The 23,799-nt window shown below is 47.3% G+C and overlaps 1 protein-coding gene across 5 annotated transcripts in view; it reads right to left on the bottom strand.

Annotated features, from left to right (window-relative positions):
• ARHGAP32 (Rho GTPase activating protein 32) overlaps window positions 1–23,799 on the bottom strand; it is a 329,747-nt gene that overhangs the window by 123,321 nt on the left and 182,627 nt on the right. For all 5 annotated transcript variants that reach the window (XM_014961083.1, XM_014961081.1, XM_014961082.1 and 2 more), the window contains one exon: window positions 14,543–14,629. In XM_014961083.1, the coding sequence (XP_014816569.1) occupies window positions 14,543–14,629 (87 nt within the window). The remainder of the gene's footprint in view (window positions 1–14,542; window positions 14,630–23,799) is intronic.

Raw genomic sequence — 23,799 nt, 5'->3', positions numbered from 1 at the left:
CCCATCCCTCTGGTGTATCAACAACACCACACAGCTTGGTATCGTCCGCAAACTTGCTGATGGTGCCTTTAATCCCCCTGTCTATATCATTGATCAAAATGTTAAACAGTATTGGCCCCAGCACGGACCCTTGAGGAACACCACTTGTGACTGGTTTCCATCTGGACTTTGAGCCATTGAGAACTACCCTCTGGATGCGACCACCGAGCCAGGTCCTTATCCACTGAACAGTCCACCCATCAAATCCGTACCCCTCCAATTGGCAAACACACCTCAACTGAGGTCTGTTTATCAAAACATAGCTTGTTTATCAAATGTCCTGGCTGGTTTCATGACTTCTGCTGTATTATTGTAACTTTAGGGAAATCATATATCTTTAAAACTTAGAGGGAGTTTGCAACGTGAAAGTGCACACTCAGCTTTTTTGGGTAGCGCGCTCCAGGGCTCACCTGGAGGAGATGGATGCTCATCTTCATCCCTCCTGGCTCTACCCACCAACAGGGTGAGAGAAGATGAAGAGACAGATTGCAAGGCAGAAGGCAGAGGAGAAAGTTCCAGATATTTATATGGTGAAACCTCAATAGCCTTATTCCACAAAATAATCTCTTTCAGCATTAATTATCAGTTTCTTATCAATTAATTGCAATCAGCAGGAAAAAAGATATTTTAATGGAAACCACTACAGCTTTTCCCTTCTAAATATTAGACTTCCTTGTGCTCCCTGATTCCAATTACAGATAGGAACACTGAAACCACCCGCGGGAACACAGGGCTGCCCAAGCCCTGGATGAACGGCCCTGATGGACCTGCTGGAAAAATGGTTCGGATGGATTTTGGAGACTCCCCGTGGTGAGGGAAGAGTGTGGCCAGCAGGTCAAGGGAAGTCATTCTCCCCCTCTACTCTGCACTGGGGAGGCCACAACTGGAGTATTTCATCCAGTTCTGGGCTCCCCAGTTCAAGAGGGACAGGGAACTACTGGAGAGAGTCCAGCGAAGGGCAACAGAGATGATTCAAGGATTGGAGCATCTCCCTGATGAGGAGAGACTGAGAGAGCTGGGACTCTTTAGTCTGGAGAAGAGAAGGCTGAGGGGAGACCTTCTCAATGCTGACAAGGATCTAAAGGGTGGGTTGAAGGAGGAGGGAACCAGACTCTTCTCAGTGGTTCCCAGTGAGAGGACGAGGGGCAACGGGCACAAGTTGGAACAGAAGAGGTTCCACTCATTATGAGGAAAACCTTCTTCCCAGTGAGGGTGGCAGAGCCCTGGAACAGGTTGTGGAGTCCCCTTCTTTGGAGATTTTCAAGCCCCGCCTGGATGCTCCTGAGTAACATGCTCTGACAAGCTCTGGGTGGTCCTGCTTCAGCAGGGGAGTTGGACTAGATGATCTCTATGGTCCCTTCCAACTCTAAAAATTCAGTGAAAAAAAATTCAGAGAGGTGTGGGCAGGTCTCTGGGTGCTGAGCTGTGACAAGCCATGACCTTCCAGCCGTTTCTCCATCACTCCCAAGAGCAGCTTTGCCAGAAGGACCCACAGCAGGGAAATAGAGTCATAGAGTTGTCCAAGCCGGAAGGGACCTCCAAATAGTGGGCTCAGGCTTTGGTGGCCCTTGGTTTTTTGCTCAGGGACAGAGAAATAAAGGCAGGTTGAGCCAACCCAAGGCAAAAATACATCTGAAATGGTAACGAGCCTTTTTCCTCCCACAAAAAAAAAGCCCATTTCTGAATGGCAGCCTATTTCTGGCAGACACCTAATGAACTCCAAGCAGGATTTACAACTCCCAACATGTGAATGAAATTCCCCTGCTCTCCCGACACGCTATAATTTAAACAATTCACCACCAATCATCTCTTTAGTCAAATTATAGCGTAAGAGCGGGAGGTCACGGGGGGACACGGGTGAAGGGGAGGGCGGCCACGGCGCGGGGGGGGCTGCTTTTCTCCACTTCAGAAAATTGGGAGTAATAACCCAACGTGAGCTCACAGCCACAAAGGAAATACTTCAAAAGCCACTAAAAGACCAACTGCTGAGGAATGAGAACTAAAACTCTCCCATCCTGCAGGTAGCAAAGGCAAGGAGGGAACGTGTGTGTATTTATAAAATTTATAAATATAAATTATATGGACGTGGCACGTATTTAACTACAGCTCCCTCCTCACCCTGTGCCCCAAACGAGCTTTAACCTACTCAGCACTTGACCACAGAGAAGAAACAGGGTTTCATCAAAGCAAGGAAGAACCACTAGCCTTTAAAACCAACCAAAGCAAAAAAAACCAACAACCAAAACCCTTTGAAAATGACTTGCCTGGGGTTAGTCAAACAAAACAAACCAAAAAACTTTCAAAATGACTTGCCTGAGGTTAGCTGAAGCTTAGCCAGATACTGATCTCCATTTTCTTAAGTCTCATTGCTTGGGGACATCACTGAAGCCCATTTATTTTATTTTATATTCTTTTTTAAAGTGACCAAAGCACAGAAACATGTTTTTGTTGACCCTAATTGCCAGGAAGAGAGGATTTTGTAGGTCAAAACCCCAAGAAACTGTGTTTGGAAAAAAAAAAACCCAAAACAAAACCCAACACACCCAACTCCACAACCCCAGTTCTGGTTCCCCACGCAACACAACACGCAGCCATCACCTCATTTACAAAATTACAGAAACTTAGAAGCATGGAAATAATTAAAAACATGGTGTAGCTGCCACTGCTTCCACTACAAACCCATTTATCTTGATCAACCAGAAAGAAGCAAAAAAATTTAACGGTATTTGGAAAATATCATTGAATCATGGGATGATTTGGGTTGGAAGGCACCAAAGGTACCGGAGGATGTCAAGAGGGAACATCTCTCTCTACTCCTGCTGCGTTGGAGAGGGTTACAGAGATTAAAAATAGGAACATTTCAAGGAAAAAGTTGAGCAAGTAGGAACGTTAAAGATGGAGCTGACTGAAATTCAAGGAAAGAGGGCAGAAGGGTGAAACGTGATGGAGGAAGCACAAGGAATAGAAGCGGCTTTGGAGAAATTTTTTAAGAGAGCTGGAGCCAAAATGGAAAAGAGCTGCTTTTCTGGCAGCATCAGTTTTAAGAAGAAACACTGAAAAGCTTCGCCAAGACCCAGGAGATGAAACATTCAAGACAGGCCATCTTTAATATCTAATATCTATCTTTAATATCTAATATCCCTAATGGGGACTTTTAAAAAGGTAAACCACAAAGTTCGAAATAAAGACAGTGCGTTAAAACCACAGATCAGTTAAAAAATGCATCATTAAAAAAACCCAGAAAGTCAGTTCCTTCTCATCTGTCAAAGCCTGATGAGGAAAGGCTGAGAGAGCTGGGGGTCTTCAACCTGGAGAAGAGAAGGCTGAGGGGAGACCTTCTCAATGCTCTAGACAAGGATCTAAAGGGTGGGTTGAAGGAGGATGGAGCCGGACTCTTCTCAGTGGTTCCCAGTGACAGGACGAGGGGCAACGGGCACAAGCTGGACCATGGGAAGTTCCACTCCAATGGGAGGAAGAACTTGTTTGGGGTGAGGGTGGCAGAGCCCTGGGACAGGCTGCCCAGGGAGGGTGTGGAGTCCCCTTCTCTGGAGATCTTCAAGCCCCTCATGGTTGCTCCTGAGCGATGCGCTCTGGGCAAGCCTGCTTTGGCAGGGAGGTTGGACTAGAAGATCTCTAGAAGGTCCCTTCCAACTCTGATGATTCGGTGGTTCCGTAATCCTTCTCTTATTTTGGATTTGAACCAAGCCCAGCTCTTGGAGAAGTTGTAAAACAAGTCAAATTGTAGACAAAGTGCTCCTCTGCAGAGCACTGACACTTCCTCAGTTATCCAATGTCTCTGCAGGATAAAGCCAACCGTCCCCTTCAATTTGTGGCCGGGCCCAGCCTTGTCCACGAAGTTCCACATGACAACCAGAAACCCTGCCAAAATGTATCGCTTGCACAAAGAAACCATAATGGCCATCCTCTCCTCTCAGATCTCAACAGTGGTTTTCACTTTTGCTTCGGAGCTAAGCAGGATACAATTTGGGTACAAGAAGATTGATCTCTCTAATTCAGAGCTAAACGCCCCAAGGACACGACATTAACAAACGACCATATAATTTTAAGAGCTTCTGTTGCTTAAAAAAAGCTTCCACGGCAGCACATTCATGAGATATTGCATTTTATTCTGAGAAATGATTCTCCCTCTTGCTCATCAGCCCTTCCTAGACCAGGGCTTCCAAATCCACACACAACTAGGACCCTGTTACTGCCTCTCAAGTGACCAGAGACAAGAACAAGAACCATGCTCACCCCATTTCCTTCACAATATATATTTAAATAGAGAAAAAAATCAAAGAGAGCCCTGGATGGAGAAATTAAATACCAAGTCATTGTTCATCTCATGTTCCTGGTTGCACACATCGTCCCTGGATGTGTTTAAGGGATGTTTAGATGCAGTGCTGAGGGACATGGTGTAGGGGAGGACTTTGTAGAGTAGGGGAGATGGTTGGACTCGATGATCCCAAGGGTCTCTTCCAACCTCAATGATTCTATGATTCTATGATTCTAAGAGGACTGAAGCTGCTCTGGGGGTGGGATGGGAATGAAGGATGGGTCCCATCAGCTGGGGAAGGGAACCATGAGCCCTGGGTGCTACTGTGGGTCGGTGTGATGCTGCTCCTGGATTCACTACACCCTCTTGTCCATCACAGAAGAGACAGTGAACTTCTGTGTTTCCATCCCATGGTCCCGAGGAGCACAAATACACCATAAATGGCCAAAGCAAGCAACGGCACAACTCCTGGAAGCCCTTCTCCTAGAGCCCAACTGCCCACTCCAGAATAAATTGCAGCAAAGACAACGGGACAAAAATCCTTTTTAACTCAAAACTGCAACTTCCCTTCTCCTACGCGTGAACCACCGACCACAGAGCTGCACCCAAACCCCACGGTGAACCCAGGGTAGGGTGCAACACGCTTTGAAAACAGGCAAAGGACACACCACACTGTTAATCCTGTTTGATTAGTGCTGCCCTACCCATACCAGTGCTCTGCAGCAAAACTCCAGAAACAGCCAGTCATACCCTTGCCCTAATGATTATTAACTCAATTAATGAATGAATTTATCCTTTGGCATTACGATAACAGCTACAGAGCACTAGATGGTAATTATGAGGTTCTTAAAGGCTTTGAATGCCATTCAATACCTCCTCTCTCTGGTTTCTTTTCAAAAAGCATGGAAGGGACCCAAGTTTTCTAAAGACACTGCTCCTTGGCAGCGCCCGAGCTCTGACCACAGCCCCTGGGCACTTCTCAGGCTGCCTGCCAGCTTCAAACATTCTTCATTAATCCTCATGATTAGTGGCACTTTGTTTTTATTTATCGCTGCTGAGAGCAGAAGGCATGGACTATACGACCTGAGATCAACCACTCCACCACAGAACATCAAGGGATGTGTGGAAACAAGGATTTAGGTGCTTTATTTGCCTAAAGTGACCCAGCCCTGCTCGCCCGAGAAACGCTTAGGACAGAGGTTTCAACATTTCAGAACGTCTGGAAGGACAGGCTAAAAATATTTAATCGCCCGAGAAACGCTTAGGACAGAGGTTTCAATATTTGGGAACGTCTGGAAGGACAGGCTAATAATATTCAATCATAAAGGTCAGGTTTTAAGAAGTTTTGGGGACTTAAAAATAAATCCCTGGTATCACAACAGGGATCAGGCTAAAAATATTTAATCCATAAAGGTCAGGTTTTAAGAAGTTTTGGGGGACTTAAAAATAACTCCCTGGTATCACAAGAGGGACTTCCAGGCACTTGCCAATGTGAGAGGTACCCGGCTCTCATGGGCAAACCTGGGGTGGGAGCTCCCTGGACAACAGGATGCCCATGAGCCAGCAATGGGTCCTGGTGGCCAAGAAGGCCAAGGGCATCCTGGGGGGCATCAGGAAGAGGGTGAGCAGCAGGTGGAGGGAGGTCATCCTGCCCCTCTGCTCTGCCCTGGGGAGGCCCCAGCTGGAGCACTGGGACCAGTTCTGGGCTCCCCAGTTCCAGAAGGACAGGGAACTGCTGGAGAGGGGACAGCAGAGGGTACAAAGATGATGAGGGGCCTGGAGCATCTCCCTTATGAGGAGAGGCTGAGGGACTTGGGTCTTTTTAGTCTGGAGAAAAGAAGGCTGAGGGGGGATCTGATCAACACCTCTAAATACTTCAAGGTAGGGTGTCAGGAGGATGGGGCCAGGCTTTTTTCAGTGGTGCCCAGGGACAGGACAAGAGGGAATGGGCACAAACTTGAACATAAGAAGTTCCACCTCAACATGAGGAGGAACTTCTTTGCTGTGAGGGTGGCAGAGCCCTGGCAGAGGCTGCCCAGGGAGGTGGTGGAGTCTCCTTCTCTGGAGACATTCAAACCCCACCTGGACACGTTCCTGTGGGACCTGCTCTGGGTGGACCTGCTTTAGCAGACTAGATGACCTCCAGAGGTCCCTTCCAACCCCATGTGATCCAGCTTGGACTCTCCACACAGATATATCCCATTAACAAAGACAAGACCAGCTTTTCTCTCTTTTTTTTATATATATATATATAAACCACACAGCAGTATCTACGTGTGTATATATATTTGTGAATTTGGCCTTTAAAGTCATCTGTTTAAAGAACTGTAGGAATGTGAGCAGCACTCGCTCATTAACTCTTCTCTGGGTGCCTGAGCTTCAGTCACACAAGACAAAACTATTAATATATTCAAGGACAAACCTTTAAGATACAAAACAATCCCCCAAAAGGTCTCAGAACGTTTGACTCTCAAAAATCCTACTGCAAGCAATTTGTGGGTTTAGGATGGACCGACACAGCAGATAGAACCAAACCCTGTATTTTTTTTAAGTCTAAGATATTTGCTTCTCTGAAAATATATTCCCCTCCCCACAAACCACCCGGGATGGGGGAGCCCTGTCTTGCTCTTCCCACTTGGATCCCATTTTTTCCTGGCATTTGTACCGCTGCCCTTGAAGCACTTATTATTGCAACCACGCTCCCAGCCGTGGAAGGGTGGATGGGGCTGCCTTTGGAGTTTTGCAAATACTGGAAGAAACGGAGCTGGAATGTCCTGCAAGGCAGAGCTGGGGGACACGAGTGGCACAGATTTGCTTAAATGCCTTCCTCTGGTACATCTGAGACCTTATTCTATCAATCAAAACGAAGCCAGCACAGACAGCGACGGCTGCCTCCAACAAAAAACAGGAACGGGGCGAAGAACCGGGTGTCCTGTAGGACAAAGCCACGGGGCACAACACACCACCAGCTCCTGGTGTGCAAAAACAAGGAGGAAAAGGGAGAAAAACCCATTCTTGGACCAGGAGAGCTTCCTGTTTTGGGAACGGCCGTGGAATTCTACCTAAGTTGCAGGAGAAAGAGGCTTCCTTCGCAGGATGCTGGCATCATCCCACAAAAAGCAGAAAGAAAATGGGAGAAAAGAAAGAGAGAAAGAGAGAAAGAGAGAAAGAAAGAGAGAAAGAAAGAGAGAAAGAAAGAGAGAAAGAAAGAGAGAAAGAGAGAAAGAAAGAGAGAAAGAGAGAAAGAGAGAAAGAGAGAAAGAAAGAGAGAAAGAAAGAGAGAAAGAAAGAGAGAAAGAAAGAGAGAAAGAGAGAAAGAGAGAAAGAGAGAAAGAGAGAAAGAGAGAAAGAAAGAAAGAAAGAAAGAAAGAAAGAAAGAAAGAAAGAAAGAAAGAAAGAAAGAAAGAAAGAAAGAAAGAAAGAAAGAAAGAAAATTGATCCCTCCCTTTCTCCCTCCATCCATCTCTCCATCCATCCATGCTTCCATCCATCCCTCCATGCCTCCATCCATCTTGATCTCTGCCCTGAGGTCCCAACAGTCACTCTGTGTTTCAGGGTCTGTCACGAGATCCTGCCCTGAGATTTTTTGTTTTAAACATCCCTCACGCTTGCGAGGTCTGACATCTCTGGTTTCTAGTGCCTGTCACTTCTGTTCCACCAACCCACCTGAGGGAATGAACACGAACAACAAAAGACACGAGAGAGGGAGAGGGTTTAAGGTCTCTCTTAGAGCCAGCCTCTTGCTCCCTCCTTGCCTTTCAAAAGTTCACAAAAAAAGGATGTTTAAACTGCTGAAATGCTGCAAATCTCACCTTGCGATTAGCACTGCTTGCTTTTTATTTTTATTTTGCAGAACAAAAGGTTAGATTGGCCGTTCTTACGTTATAATATTTAAATACCTATGCAGGTAGTTGCTGGTGTAATGTCGCGCAAGCAAAGCCAAAATCCTCAAAAAGGAGTATTTTCCACCTGCTTTACAACCCCACACCACATGCAGGACGGATTAGCCTATTTTAACCTTTTTGCAGGCTCTTACTTTTATTGATTTATTCCCAACACACGTAGTAACTCCTTTTAAATGTGTTGCAGACCCTGTAAATTCTTTGTGTGTCCCCGTGGAAGTCAACAAGGGCTGCAGACCCGGGCGATGGACCCTCTCAGCCTCCTGCTCCTGCATTGCAATTCCTGGGCTCCAAAAAGACTCACAGGGAACACTTCTCACACCACACCTTGCAGGACTATTTTCTACACCAAAACCAGTCTCTACCATTCTTTAGAGACATTTTCCTCCCCGCCACAAATGCAGGTGGGGTACTGTCTGCACTCTGGGAAAGTGCAAACCCAACATGTTATTCCTTTTCCCAAAAACCTTTCCTCAGATTTCAAGCATTTGTAGGTTGTTTAAAAGTCTTCTTTCCATCCCTCCACCCATCCACATCTCGATCCATTCCTCTCTTCCTCCCTCCATCCATCCCTCCATCCATCTTGATCCCTCCCTTTCTCCCTCCATCCATCTCTCCATCCATCCATGCTTCCATCCATCCATCCCTCCATCTCTCCATCTATCCATCCCTCCATCCATCTTGATCCCTCCCTTTCTCCCTCCATCCATCTCTCCATCCATCCATGCTTCCATCCATCCCTCCATCTCTCCATCTATCCATCTCTCCATCCATCCATGCCTCCATCTATCCATCCCTCCATCCATCTTGATCCCTCCCTTTCTCCCTCCATCCATCTCTCCATCCATCCATGCCTCCATCCATCTTGATCCCTCCCTTTCTCCCTCCATCCATCTCTCCATCTAACCATCTCTCCATCCATCCCTCCATCTCTCCATCTATCCATCTCTCCATCCATCCATGCCTCCATCCATCTTGATCCCTCCCTTTCTCCCTCCATCCATCTCTCCATCCATCCATGCTTCCATCCATCCCTCCATCTCTCCATCTATCCATCTCTCCATCCATCCATGCCTCCATCTATCCATCCCTCCATCCATCTTGATCCCTCCCCTTCTCCCTCCATCCATCTCTCCATCCCTCCATCTCTCCCTCCATCCATCTCTCCATCCATCCATCCCTGCATCCATCCATCTTGATTCCTCCCTTTCTCCCTCCATCCATGCCTCCATCCATCCATCCCTGCATCCATCCATCTTGATTCCTCCCTTTCTCCCTCCCTCCATCTCTCCATCTCTCCATCCATCCATGTCTCCATCTATCCATCCCTCCATCTTGATCCCTACCTTTCTCCCTCCATCCATCTTTCCATCCACCCCTCCATCTCTCCAACCATCCCTCCCTCCATCTCTCCATCCCCTTTATCACAGAAAGGGATTTTCTTTACGTTTATTTTAATAACAACAATCTTCCAACAGCAGCAACTGCACATGTCCTGAGAGCAATCTTCTAGAAATGGAAGTTAAACGGTGCAACCTTACTTGGGAAAAAGGGAAAATCCACCCACGTTGCTCTAAAAAACCAACCTCCCCCCATCATCAGATCTCTCCAATAAAATTTAACCCCCCTCCTTTGTCATCTGCTAGTTTTCAAGTTTAAATTTGTTCAAAGGAATCAAGAGAAGAATCCTATCTTCCCACTTCTCACTTGGCACAGCTCTCTCTGTATTCCCACTTCTTCTCAAGAGCCAATAAAATGGATTCATTTTTTTGAGGTCTCTAAGTAGAAGAAAAGCTGAAGAGAGACCTAAATACCCCCCTCTGAACCTCACACCGAGCTTGGATTTCACAAGCTGACTTGCAGTAGAAGTGTCACAAATACAACTCCAAAAACGTTTGCTTCTTTTTCCAAACCTTATCCGGGAAAGTTTTGCAAAACAGGCACCAAACAATAATTCTCTTTACGCCACTAAAATTCTACTTACAGCTGGGAAAGACTGGGATAGAATTTCCTCGGTGTAAATGCTGACCTGGAGCCTGCCAAACACAGCTTAGATGTTTTGAAAGTCTAACGTTCAAAAGCTCTGGTTTGTTGTCTGCTACGGAGTGAAATGATAAAATAAATGTCTCTTTCTGGACCACACAACACCCAGAGTGTATCTGGACTGGGCAGACTGGGCTGGGCACAGCACTATAATGCATTCAACCCCAGAGCTGGGCCTTGAGGGCATTTCTCTAAGATCTGTAATCTAAAGCTGCCAGAATGGCTGTACTATCTCTCTTCCCACAAATCACAAACATCTTAAAGCTTTGAAATTTATGTGGGTTTAGCCTTAATTATCAGACTTTGCTTTCTCTGTGTCCATCTGAGGAACCAAGGAGATCTTTGCAAGTGGCTGAACCCCAACGCTCGTGGCACATCCAAAAGGGACATTTCTGTTATAAGCTTTTTTTTTAATCTCCCTCCATCAATATTTTTGGCCTGATACAGGCGCCTCCTGCCAAAATCTCTCATTCCATGAGCTGTTTCACACCTCCCATTCTACCATGGAGCCAAATCCATCCAGACACAACTGGGACTGTCCCTTCACCCAATCCAGACACCATCAGCTTCTCAGCTTTGTAAGAAGAGCCACAGAAAGGGTTATCAAGCCTTGGAATTGGCTGCCCAGGGAAGTGGTTGAGGCACCATCCCTGGAGGTGTTCAAAAGATGGGTTGACATCGCGCTTAAAGACATGGTTTAGTGATGGTTTTTGTCAGTGTTGAGTTGATGGTTGGACCTGATGATCTTAAAGGTCCCTTCCAACCTGGATAATTCTATGATTCCATGATTCTAGTAATACTGAAAAAGAAGGTCACAGAAGTTCTCAGCAGTTGGTTCAAGCCTCTGGATCTGCTGGACACCAGCTCAGTGAAGTCTTGCTGTAGCATCATCCTTAGCCAAGGGACAGAATTTCCCAGGTTGTCCCCATCTCTGCTCTCTATTCTCAGAAACGTCCCTGCAAAGCATCTGAGAGTCTGACAAGTGTCAGCCAAGCTGCTGGGCTCCCCTCCATCACTGCCCCATCAGTGTCTCGCATGCTCAGCACCAGCTCTTTGCTGCTCTGGGGCTTGCTCCTGCACAGAATCACAGAATCTTCTAGGTTGGAAGGGACCTTAAAGATCATCTTGTCCAACTGTCAACCTCACTGACAAAAATAGACACCCACACAACAAACAAGGAGCATCATCACTAAACCAGACCTCCCAGCACGACATCAACCCCTCTTTTGAACACCTCCAGGGATGGGGCCTCAACCCCCTCCCTGGGCAGCCCATTCCAATGGCTGAGAACCCTTTCAGGGAAAAAATTGTTCCTGATATCCAGCCTGAACCTCCCCTGGGGCAACTTGAGGCCATTTCCTCTTGTCCTGTCGCCTGTGACTTGAGAAAAGAGACCGACCCCCACCTCTCTACACCCTCCTTTCAGGGAGTTGGAGAGAGCAATAAGGTCTCCCCTCAGCCTCCTCTTCTCCAGGCTGAATAACCCCAGCTCCCTCAGCCTCTCCTCATAAGACTTATTCTCCAGACCCCTCACCAGCTTTGTCACCCTTCTCTGGACCCGCTCCAGCACCTCAATGTCTTTTTTATGGTAGGGGGCCCAAAACTGGACACAGTACTCAAGGTGAGGCCTCACCAGTGCCCAGTACAGGGGGACAATCACCTCTCGGGCCCTACTCCCCACGCTGTTCCTGACACAGGCCAGGATGCTGGTGGCCTTCTTGGCCACCTGGGCACACTGCTGGCTCATGTTCAGCCCACAGGCCACCAACACCCCCAGGTCCTTTTCTGCCCGGCAGCTCCAGCCATTCTTCCCCAAGCCTGTCGCACTGCATGGGGTTGGTGTGACCCAAGTGCAGGACCTGGCACTTGGCCTTGTTGAACCTCATCCCGTTGGTCTCGGCCCATCGATCCAGCCTGTCAAGATCCCTCTGCAGAGCCTCTCTACCCTCCAGCAGGTCCACACTGCCACCCAGCTTGGTGTCGTCTACGAACTGACTGAGGGTGCACTCGATCCCCTCCTCCAGATCATTGATAAAGATGTTAAAGAGAATTGGCCCCAGTACTGAGCCCTGTGGGACACCACTCGTGACCGGCCACCAACTGGATTTGACTCTGTTCACCACCACTCTCTAGGCCCGGCCCTCCAGCCAGTTTTTAACCCAGCAGAGGGTATTCCCATCCAAGCCAAGTTTCTCCAGGAGGATCCTGTAGGAGACTGTATCAAAGGCTTTGCTGAAGTCCAGATAAACAACAGCCACAGCCTTTCCTTCATCCACGAGTGTGTCCTGCAGGGTTCAAGGACACGGTTATACCTGAAGATGTCCCATCAGTAAGGCAGGTAGAAAGGTCAGAAGTGGCATGGTTTGGGGTTGGAGAAAAACTGTTCTATGAAATATTGTGTCATGCTCTATAGGCTCACCAGGAAAGAATATAAAGTTTATCTCTGCATTAAGCACTGCAGATATAGTCCCAAACGTAAGGACTCAAAACACACTGAAAATCCAATTTCCTTAAGTGCCCTGAAAAAATCTCCTTCTCAGTCCCTGTGGTGCTCTCGGCCACAGACACGTGCCCACCCTTACATCTTGCAGCGCTGCTCGTTAGCTTGGATTGCTTTTCTGAAAAGGGGCTCTTTTGGATGAAGATAACTCCAGCTGGGTTAGAACAGCAGTAGCAAAATGCCCAAACACAGGCAATTTTGAGAGATGTTCCCTTCCAGCCTCTCTTCCCTCTCCCAAAAGCAATACATCTAGATGTATATATATATATATATATATTTTACATGTATGTCCAGGTGTGTACTGACACCCTAACAGCCAACAACAGAGGAATTACTTGCTCCACCTCCAAAGCAGAGGAGGATGCTTTGCTCCTCAGCTCTCTCAGGACACCCCACACCATCACAACACACAGAGGTGGGGCAGAAGTTCATCACAAATTCACCTTCTGTGTGTCCTACCACCGCTGGGACAGCTGGATCTCTGCTTCCCTGCCCCACACACTTCAGATCACAGAATCCCAGAATCTTCTAGGTTGGAAGGGACCTTCAAGATCATCTTGTCCAACCATCAACCTGACTGACAAAAATAGACACCCACACAACAAACAAGGAGCATCATCACTAAACCAGACCTCCCAGCACCACATCAACCCCTCTTTTGAACACCTCCAGGGATGGGGCCTCAACCCCCCCTGGATGATGTAGGTCCAGTAGGACAAATGTAGGTGTCTGTGCCATACGCTTCCTTTTAGCACCTGGGAAATATCAGCAGAATCCCATAAAGAGCTTTAAAAAGAGGGACAGACCCCACGGTGACTCCCATTTAACACCCAGCACAAACTGGTAAGATGGACGCTCACAAAATGCCGAGGGGGAGGATGGAAAGACCCGCTGTGCTGAGACCAGATAAATGACCACGTGCAGGCGTTAACTCTGGATTTGTCACTGCTGTGTCTGCCACAAACAATTCCAATCAGCAGATTAAAACACCATAACATCCCACGTAGCATCTTACGAAGCCGTTATCTCTGTAATTAGCAGAATCTGTGCTACGAAGCGTTTTGATGCCACGGTAGCAGAGGCAGAGAGAGAATTCAGTGCCAGATGACAGAGACATAATTGGGATGAGATGAGGAATCCCCATCTCCTGGCTGCCAGCAGCACAGCACGCCTGGGTTCTCCCTCCTGTACCTGCCCTGTCTGTGTGTCTGTGTGTCCGTGTGTCCTCCCCCACCACTGCACAGACCCTACAGAGGATTATTTGCTCATCAGACTCCTTTTTCTCCCCCTCCAAGTCTTAAACCTGCAGTGCCCCAGAGAGCATCCTTCGGAGGACCGAGATACTGAAGACGTGGGGAAAAAAAAAAAACCCCACGCGCCGCAGAAAAGCCTTGCTCATCAGACTCCTTTTTCTCCCCTTAAACCTGCAGTGCCCCAGAGAGCATCCTTTGGAGGACCAAGATATTGAAGACATGGGGAAAAAATACCTCCATGCGCCGCAGAGAAATTGTCTGTGTGTCTGTGTGTCCTCCCCCACCACTACACAGACCCTACAGATGATTATTTGCTCATCAGACTCCTTTTTCTCCCCCTCCAAGTCTTAAACCTGCAGTGCCCCAGAGAGCATCCTTCGGAGGACCGAGATACTGAAGACGTGGGGAAAAAAAAAAAACCCCACGCGCCGCAGAAAAGCCTCACATCAAAACATCACGAGGTTGTGTTGCCAAATAAAACATGATACAGGCTGGAAAATGAGTTGCAGGGAGAAAACACAGCATTTACCTGGCAGGAGATCTGTACAAGGTAGACCAGCTCCTTGGATTCGCAGCCGTTTCGCGTTACTTCATTCTGTTCCTCCGGGAGCGAGAGCTACATCCAGGGGAGGGGAGGAGGGAGAGAGAGAGAGAAAAAAAGAGCAGGTCAGTGAGCAGGGAGAAACCAGGCATGTAATAATAAGGCATGAAACACAACATCCACAGCAACTTGCTCCAAGACATGCTGAGTATCAGGGAACGGGCTCCGTCAGACGGAGAACACTCAGCATTCCCGGCTCGCACAGACCCTCGGATGCTGTTGGGTTTTGGCACCTCACCTGACAGTTTAAAAATAAAAATATACGGTTCAAAAATAAAACTATCACAGGAAGGGGAGACGGTTCGAGGCAGGGATTAAACCTCTAGCTTAGAAGTCTGTAAAATTAATTGTTCCCTGAAAATATCTCTATAAATATTAATGCGTCAGGTATTCCTCCCCCCCCGTTTCATTCATTTTTTATCTTCTATATCCAGGCAGACATTAGATAATAAACCAGATCTCCTCATTTCAGTGTTGTCAAGCAATTTACTACAACAGAGAGCTTTATGGCACCATCCATCACATCCAGGGGCATTAAACACATCAGGATGTGCTATTTTTCAGAGCAGGGAGGGGAGATTTAACCACAGCATCCCTGTACATGGACCAAGAGCCTTGACTAGTCCTGCTACTAGTCCTGCTGGACCACGAGTCTCAACCTCTCACTACTCTCTCTCCTCCTGGTATAAAGGACATTAAATTGCCTGGGGAAAGCACCCGTGCCAAGGGAGTTCCTCGCTCCCTTTCTCCAGCAGAAATGACACCAGATTAAAAATAGACAACTCTGAAGAGTAGCCCAGGCCGTTTTACACAAAAGGCTTTTGGAACGACACCATCTCTCTTGGAAAACACGGACATAAAAATGTAATTCTGTAACAAAATCACAAATGGCTAAGATGGAAAAAACCACCACCAATAAATGAAAGCGGAAACAAACGGAAGAGCGAGGAGAAAAACCACAAATTGCTGTATTTTCCTGACAAAATCAGAATCATGTGGTTAGAGGCACCTCCTGAGAACAAGGGAGATAAAAGGCAAAACTCGTTCACATACAAACGACCCCTGATACCCAGAGTGAATTTAACTTTGCATTTTGCATCTCTCCTCTCTGGAAGGGACACAAATTCAGCATCTTCCTTCACCACACGTAACCTCCTGAACGCTCATGTCTGTCCCGATGGCTGTGGAAGATCATGTCAAAGACTTCTGGACCAAAAAAAACCCTGAACGCTCATGTCTGTCCCGATGGCTGTATAACACGTTGCAGATCACATCAAAGACTTCTGGACCAAAGAAAGTCTTTGGCTTTCATAATTTTTTATATTTTTACAGCATTAAATGTATTTAGGGGAAGAGAGAGCACATTCAAATGCCTACGGCTCTCTTGTGGTTATGCAAATAGAATTTCCCCTGCTCTGTGACAGGCTGGTTTGATGAGCAAATACAAATTTTCCATCAAAGGATTTGTATCAGAAACCAAATTTGCACTTTAGGGCTTCACTGTTCCCTACCAGCGTGGAGCAGCTAAAAAGTTGTCCCAACCTGGGGACATCCAAGAGCCTTTCACTCTTAAAAACCCGTGTCTTAAAGTCTTAAAACCCCGTGGAAGCCCGTGAAGATGAAATCCACTCAGTGTCCCCTCCATTTGGACACTACTGTCACTCTGACATACACCACTGCTCTAGAAAGCCCATGGAATGTCTCCCACGGAGATCTTCTGGAAAGCACTTCTGAGGAGAAGGATCTGGGGGTCCTGGTAGAGAGTAAATTGTCCAGGAGGCAGCAATGTGTCCTTGTGGCCAAGAGGCCAATGGGATCCTGGGCTGTGTAGGGAAGAGTGTGGCCAGGAGGTGGAGGGAGGTCATTCTCCCCCTCTGCTCTGCACTGGGGAGGCCACAACTGGAATCCTGCGACCAGTTCTGGGCTCCCCAGTTCAAGAGGGACAGGGAACTGCTGGAGAGAGTCCAGCGAAGGGCAACAGAGGTGATGGAGGGCTTGGAGCATCTCCCTGATGAGGAAAGACTGAGAGAGCTGGGGGGCTTCAGCCTGGAGAAGAGAAGGCTGAGGGGAGGCCTTCTCAATGCTGACAAGGATCTCAAGGGTGGGTTGAAGGAGGAGGGAGCCGGACTCTTCTCAGTGGTTCCCAGGGACAGGACGAGGGGCAACGGGCACAAGCTGGACCATGGGAAGTTCCACTCCAATGTGAGGAAGAACTTCTTTGGGGTGAGGGTGGCAGAGCCCTGGCAGAGGCTGCCCAGGGAGGGTGTGGAGTCCCCTTCTCTGGAGATCTTCAAGCCCCTCCTGGATGAGATCCTGAGTGATGTGCTCTGGGCAACCCTGCTTTGGCAGGGGGGTTGGACTAGAAGATCTCTAGAAGATACCTTCCAACTCTGATGATTCCGTGATTCTGTGATTTTTTGCTGTCAAGTTTCACATTTTCTCCTGTAACACAACTGTCTCACAGCAAAATACCCTGGAAGATGAATATTTGCTTATGCTCCCCGTTCCCCATCATTTTTTATTTGCTCTGTTCATCACGGCTGTTGTGATGTTTAGAAGCCCCTCCTCCTGCAGCATCTCTTATAATCCAAACCCAGGGAGCACAAAGCAAAGGCCTCTCCTGACCTTAGTGGACTCAGAACATGACTCATGGGCAGAATTTGCTTGACTCCAAATTGGGAAATTGACTTTCATCTTCTTAAAGGACAGACCAAAGACAGCAGGGTTTTGAGGATACCCCGTAAGAATTTCAATGTGTTTTGCCAGAGAAAGCTGAAATAATTTGTAACTCATATTTCTGGTAACTGATCAAAGCATTAAACAGCACATTCCTATACATGGCTTGAGAGATAACCTGAAATATTCATTTTTCACATTGAAAACAGCTGTCAAACTTCCTGAACATGATAAACAAGCATTAGGTTCTTTTGGGTTCATTTATTACTGGAATATATATGCTCATATATATACTACTAGCACAAGTAGATATGACTGACTTCATAAATGAGGTTTATGGTATCCTAACCTTTCCAGTGGTGGCATTTTATGACACACAAAGTCCTAAAGACAGTGCTATGAACCCACACACTGTGTGTGGATAACCCTGAGCACCGTAGATGGTACGTTGAGGTATCCTTCAAATTTTACTTTACCCAGCTAGAGGCACGTTTGTGAGTCCCCGCTCTGCCTTGGTATCTTGAAAGACAAAATTAAGCCACGTTCCTGGCTCGTACACAATTTTGCCCAGTTGTGCTTGCTAGCCAAGACCTCACTGATCATACAACCAGGCAGGACTCCTTCAAATTTTACTTTACCCAGCTAGAGGCACGTTTGTGAGTCCCCGCTCTGCCTTGGTATCTTGAAAGACAAAATTAAGCCACGTTCCTGGCTCGTACACAATTTTGCCCAGTTGTGCTTGCTAGCCAAGACCTCACTGATCATACAACCAGGCAGGACTAGCTTAAAGCTGGAGGGGAACAGATTTAGACTGGAGATGAGGAGAGGGTTCTTCACTGGGAGGGTGGTGGAGCACTGGAACAGGTTGCCCAGGGAGGTGGTTGAGGCCCCTTCCCTGGAGATATTCAAGGAGAGGCTCGACGAGGCCCTGGGCAACCTGGTCTAGTTGGGGGTGTCCCTGCTGACTGCGGGGGGGTGGGACTAGATGGCCTTTGGAGGTCCCTTCACATTCCATGATAATATTGACATTTTTAGAGGTTTGCTATAAAGAATAAGCACTGTAGGCCTCATTAGTGGACCTGCCCGTTTATGTCACAACCTGTCCATCCCACCAGTGGCTGGCAGCAGAGGGGTCCAGGCAGGAGGAGGGGGTCATGGGAGATGTGGGGAAGAACTTGTTTGGTGTGAGGGTGGGGAGAGCCTGGAATAGAAGCTGTGGCTGCCCCATCCCTGGAGGGGTTCAAGGGCAGGTTGGAGGGGGCTTGGAGCAACCTGGGCTGGTGGAAGGTGTCCCTGCCCAGGGCAGGGGGGTGGGATGGGATGATCTTGAAGGTCCCTTCCAACCCAAAACATTCCATGATAATATTGACATTTTTAGAGGTTTGCTATAAAGAATAAGCACTGTAGGCCTCATTAGTGGACCTGCCCGTTTATGTCACAACCTGTCCATCCCACCAGTGACTGGAGCTCCCCAGGATGGCAGGACCCTCAGCAGGTTTCACCTCCAACACCAGGCCCCTCTGTGGACATCTCGAGCAGAGAGGAGAGGGCAAGAACGCCGAAGAGGTGTCTTTCGCCAGGAGTTTGAAGTCAGTGGAAAGGCTGATGCTTTTCCTGGCAGGGGCTGTGTCATTGTTCCAAGGAAACCTGGTGATCTTTTCCCATTTTTCCAAGATGGAATTGAAGGTTAACTCCCTGGTGACCGCAGCCAGACACACACACAACCGACCTTTCTGCTCCTCAAACTCAGCCGCAGCAAAAGCTCATTAAGTTTCCAAACCCCTATTAAATCTGATAATTTTTTTTCTGACAGTATTAGTAGGAATGGATTTTTTTTAAATATATATTTCTCTTTCTAAACCACCACACTTCTCATGTCTCCTTGGTGTCTGTCCTCTTGCTAATTTACGATGTTTGTGCAAATTTAGCAAATCAGACGAGGGGAAAAACCACAGGACAAACGCCACCTTTATGCATGGCTTTGGAATGTATGGATTGGGTGAAAAGTATGTTTGATGGCCAAGAGCATGAAATATGAGGCTAATTTGCCTGTGAAATATTGCTATGTTTTATTTTTTTAAAAATAAATAATATCCTAGGGCCCAAATAATCCTTGGGACAAATCCTGAAGAAATTAAAAGCCTTAGCACTGATCAAACTCAGAGATGAAGACTCGTTAGAAGAAAAAGCTTTTATTACCTCTCTGGGCTCCAGTCTCCTAATAGACAATACTTTCACCATCTCCCAAATTACTCTGGTGATTCAAAGCCCACTTCATCTTCATTTACCTGAGTCAAAGCGATGTAAGTAATGGTCTTGTAACAGAGCGCCTTCAAGACCTGTTTTTTGATATATTTGAAGCTATTATTTTATTATATTCGAATTTTTAGGTTGGCAAATCTGTTTTACACAGGGAAGCATTTTTTAAGTAATTACTCTGACAGCATAAATGTATTTATCTGGTCTTTTTTTTCCCTCTCCCTATTTATCTTGCTAAACATACTAATTACACTCCCACACAGTTCCCCATTTTTCTCCTGCTTTTGCCTTTTTACACTGAACTGTGGCTTCAGAGCAGGAAAAGAACATTTCTGACAGAGTGGCTTCTTTACCCAAGCACAAACATCCTGAAGTAATGATGAAAGTAAAGACAAGAAAGATGTTTTTAAAGAGTATTTTCGCTTCCATTTCTTCACTGCTATTTGAAATCATCCCTTTGAAATCTCGAAAGTGGTGTCCAAGAGCAGAAAAAAAAATAAAAATAAAAATCAGAGGTCAACGTGAAGAAAAAAGGAAATGCATCTTCTGTAACAGAGAAGAGATTGGGGCAAAATCACTGGCTGCACGGAGCGGGGGATATTGTGCATTATCCCCAGACAATTGATGAACCCAATGGGCCACTGGGGAGAAAGGCATCCCAGCACCACGTTCCCAGAATCACAGAACAATATGGGGTTGGAAGGGACCTCTGGAGATCATCCAGTCCAACCCCCTGCCAGAGCAGGGCCACCCAGAGCAGGTCCCACAGGAACGTGTCCAGGTGGGGTTTGAATGTCTCCAGAGAAGGAGACTCCACCACCTCCCTGGGCAGCCTCTGCCAGGGCTCTGCCACCCTCACAGCAAAGAAGTTCCTCCTCATCTTTAGGTGGAACTTCTTATGTTCAAGTTTGTGCCCATTTCCTCTTGTCCTGTCCCTGGGCACCACTGAAAAAAGACTGGTCCCATCCTCCTGACACCCTCCAAAGCTTTAAGTATTTATAGGCGTTGATCAGATCCCCCCTCAGCCTTCTCTTCTCCAGACTAAAAAGACCCAAGTCCCTCAGCCTTTCCTCAGCAGAGAGGTGCTCCAGGCCCCTCATCATCTTTGTAGCCTCTGCTGTCCCCTCTCCAGCAGTTCCCTGTCCTTCTGGAACTGGGGAGCCCAGAACTGGTCCCAGTGCTCCAGCTGGGGCCTCCCCAGGGCAGAGCAGAGGGGCAGGATGACCTCCCTCCACCTGCTGGTCACACTCTTCCTGATGCCCCCCAGGATGCCCTTGGCCTTCTTGGCCACCAAGGCCCATTGCTGGCTCCTGGGCATCCTGTTGTCCACCAGGACTCCCAGGTCTTTGTCCTCAGAGCTGCTCTCCAGCAGGTCACCCCCAACCTGTCCTGGTGCAGGGGGTTATTCCTCCCCAGGGGTAGGGGACCCTACACTTGCCTTTGTTGAAATTCATGAGGTTTCTCTCCAGGGTGGTGGGGTTTTCCTGGCAGTTTTGCAAAGTACATATGATCCAACCATGGAGAAGCATTGCATGGAGTCATCCCAGTATCAGCTCTGAGGGTCACCGATGATTATTGGGATGTCAAAATTAAACACAGCTCTCCAGCAAAAAGGCTAAATGTTCCCATGAAAGATATCCTGGTTTTTCTCCACAGAGCAAGCAGAGCACAGCAGAAAACATCAGGGGAGCACATAAGGAGGATAATAATGATAAAAGTGAAATTAAAAGCTGGCTTAAATTCTCCTCCCAGCAGACACGAGCTCCCATCGAATCACAGGTGCACTCAAAAGGCCAAATTTTATGCAAGTGCAAGCACTAAGTAAATTGCAAAGGTCGTGGGCTGTGTGTTTTGCCCGTGGTTATTATCAGACCTATTTTAAGCTTGCAAATCACATGAGAGGGTTTTTTTTCCTCTGGAAGGGTGATTATTCAGCAGTCGGCATCCATCCCTTCCACGGAGCTTCACCTTCAAGACTAATAAATCCTGCCGTGGTTTATAAACACACACAGCCAGAGAGAAGGGCAGATCCTGGCTCCACAGCAGGATCCTCGAGGTGCTTTAATCACCCTGGATGCAATAACAGTTCCATATGTGCCTTATAGGCACGAGATCGGGTCTCCTTCGGGTTATTTTGTTATTTTGTTTTGAATCCAAGCTTCCAATGAGGTCACGCACATGTGCTGCGCCTCTCGGTACTTCTGAGAGAGGCTGGAGCAGCCGTGACCCTCCTCAAGCCCCTTCCCAAACCAAAAACTCTGGTGGAGGAGAAGTTTAAAGAGGGAGGAGAGTCTGCTGGGCACCCACGCCGACCAGAACAGGAGAGAAACAGAGCTCCTGCTGAGACTCTTCAAAGACATGTCCACTTTGAGAACGATGCTTTTGTTTTTGGGAGGTGGACACCTCCTTGGGTTCCAACATGTTGCTCACTCAGTGCTTTGTATCTTCAGGTCCAGAAGCATCCCCTTTGCCAGCTCATGTATGCACTGCTGGAGTTTGTTTTCATTCTTAAGCCAAGTATATTTGATTCCTAAGCTCGTTGAGACACAAAATCTCAGGGGGTTGTATCAGAGAGACTTTTCCCAGATTTTCCTGCATTAAGCCGCAAATGTTTTCTCACGTGGTCTCACCCTTTTCTTTCCTCTAAACGTGTAATCCAACCGTCAACCCGACTGACAAAAATAGACACCCACACAACAAACAAGGAGCATCATCACTAAACCAGACCTCCCAGCACTACATCAACCCCTCTTTTGAACACCTCCAGGGATGGGGCCTCCACCACCTCCCTGGGCAGCCCATTCCAATGCCTGAGAACCCTTTCAGTGAAAAAATTGTTCCTAATATCCAGGAAAGGTCTCACCCTTTTCTTTCCTCTAAATGTGTAAGAAGGTCAATCTTCAGAAGCAAATATTCATAAAACCTTCTTAGATGCTGCCATTCGGGACTCCATCAGGCAAAAAACAACTTCTCGGGGTCTGAAAACAGAATGTTTTCATGAAGTTGAGATATCTGATGTTATTAAAAACCAACCAAGGGACACCCCCTCCGTGAGGCCGTGCCTCGGGCGCTCCACGACCGGCCGAGGACATATCATCCCTCAACGCTCCGTAAGCTCAACGTGCCACCTGTGGAGTTTCTGGGTGGAATTGGGTGGAATTTAGTTGGTCTTTTGCCTTTAAAGCTCCAAGTTGACCCGTTAAGAAACTTCCTCACTCCACCTACACTCCAGGCTATAGAAATAACGGCCATCAGAGAAAGCAGACCTGATATATTATTAGAGAGAGAAGTTTTTACAGGAAAGCCACTAGGCTGAAAACTGATTTTCATTTTAGTTGGGTGAAAGCTGGATTTTCCAGCAGCATCCATCTCACTTGTGATGCAAGGAAGATGTGGGAGAAATGCAGAACCTCTACCAGATTTGCTTCACAGATTTCTTTCTTCCATGCTTTGCTGCTTTCGTGACGGCCTCGTTTTCTTCTCCTTTTCTGATGGGGGAAGCTACTTGCAGCCCCTGGGGTTTCAGAAGACACCAATGGAACATGACACTAAGCTGTGGCTCTCAAAGACCCGTTTGCCCTGGACACGTGGTGGCTGGACTCTCACCAGATGTCCAAGGGGGTAAGGAGTTCCACGTGGTGACACGGAAAGTCCCTGCATTGAGTAACCGGCCACAACTGGGGAATCACTGCCAGAGCCTGACTCAGGGTAGGGATGGGCGCAGGCAATCGTGTTCCTACTGCAAGCTCATCCTTAAGACAGCTAATTAGGCCATACCCAATTAACAAGGCCCGATGCACAGGAGTAAACATCCACGTACCCCGCCGCATAGACATGGGCTTCAGCGATTAAGAAGACAAATGAAGAGAATCTCTTACTGCCTCCATCTACTCCTTCTGACCACCAAGCGACACCAAAACAGAATCACAGAATCACAGAATCTTAGTGGTTGGAAGGGACCTCTGAGATCATCGAGTCCAACCACAAAAAAAAAAAAAAAAAAAAAAAAAACACACCCCACCCAAAACCTAGATTACAGAAAAAAACACACTTTGCAAACAAATCCAATGCACATTGCTTCACAAAATCCCCCATCTATAGAAACTTTCCAGACTTACACTGGGGAATTGGTTCAGCTGCCAATAACACTGACCAACCTTCTGCCCTTTGTCTTCAGAAGGCAGAACAAGCCAAATAACCGTATTTTCAGAATAGAGAGCTTCCTGTTATGAGCTTAATTTCTGATTAGT

Source organism: Calidris pugnax, unplaced genomic scaffold, assembly GCF_001431845.1.
Source record: "Calidris pugnax isolate Ruff unplaced genomic scaffold, ASM143184v1 scaffold269, whole genome shotgun sequence".
Lineage (NCBI taxonomy): Eukaryota > Metazoa > Chordata > Aves > Charadriiformes > Scolopacidae > Calidris > Calidris pugnax.
The sequence above is the reverse complement of the archived record's forward strand: the minus strand, read 5'-3'. Positions and strand labels throughout refer to the sequence as shown.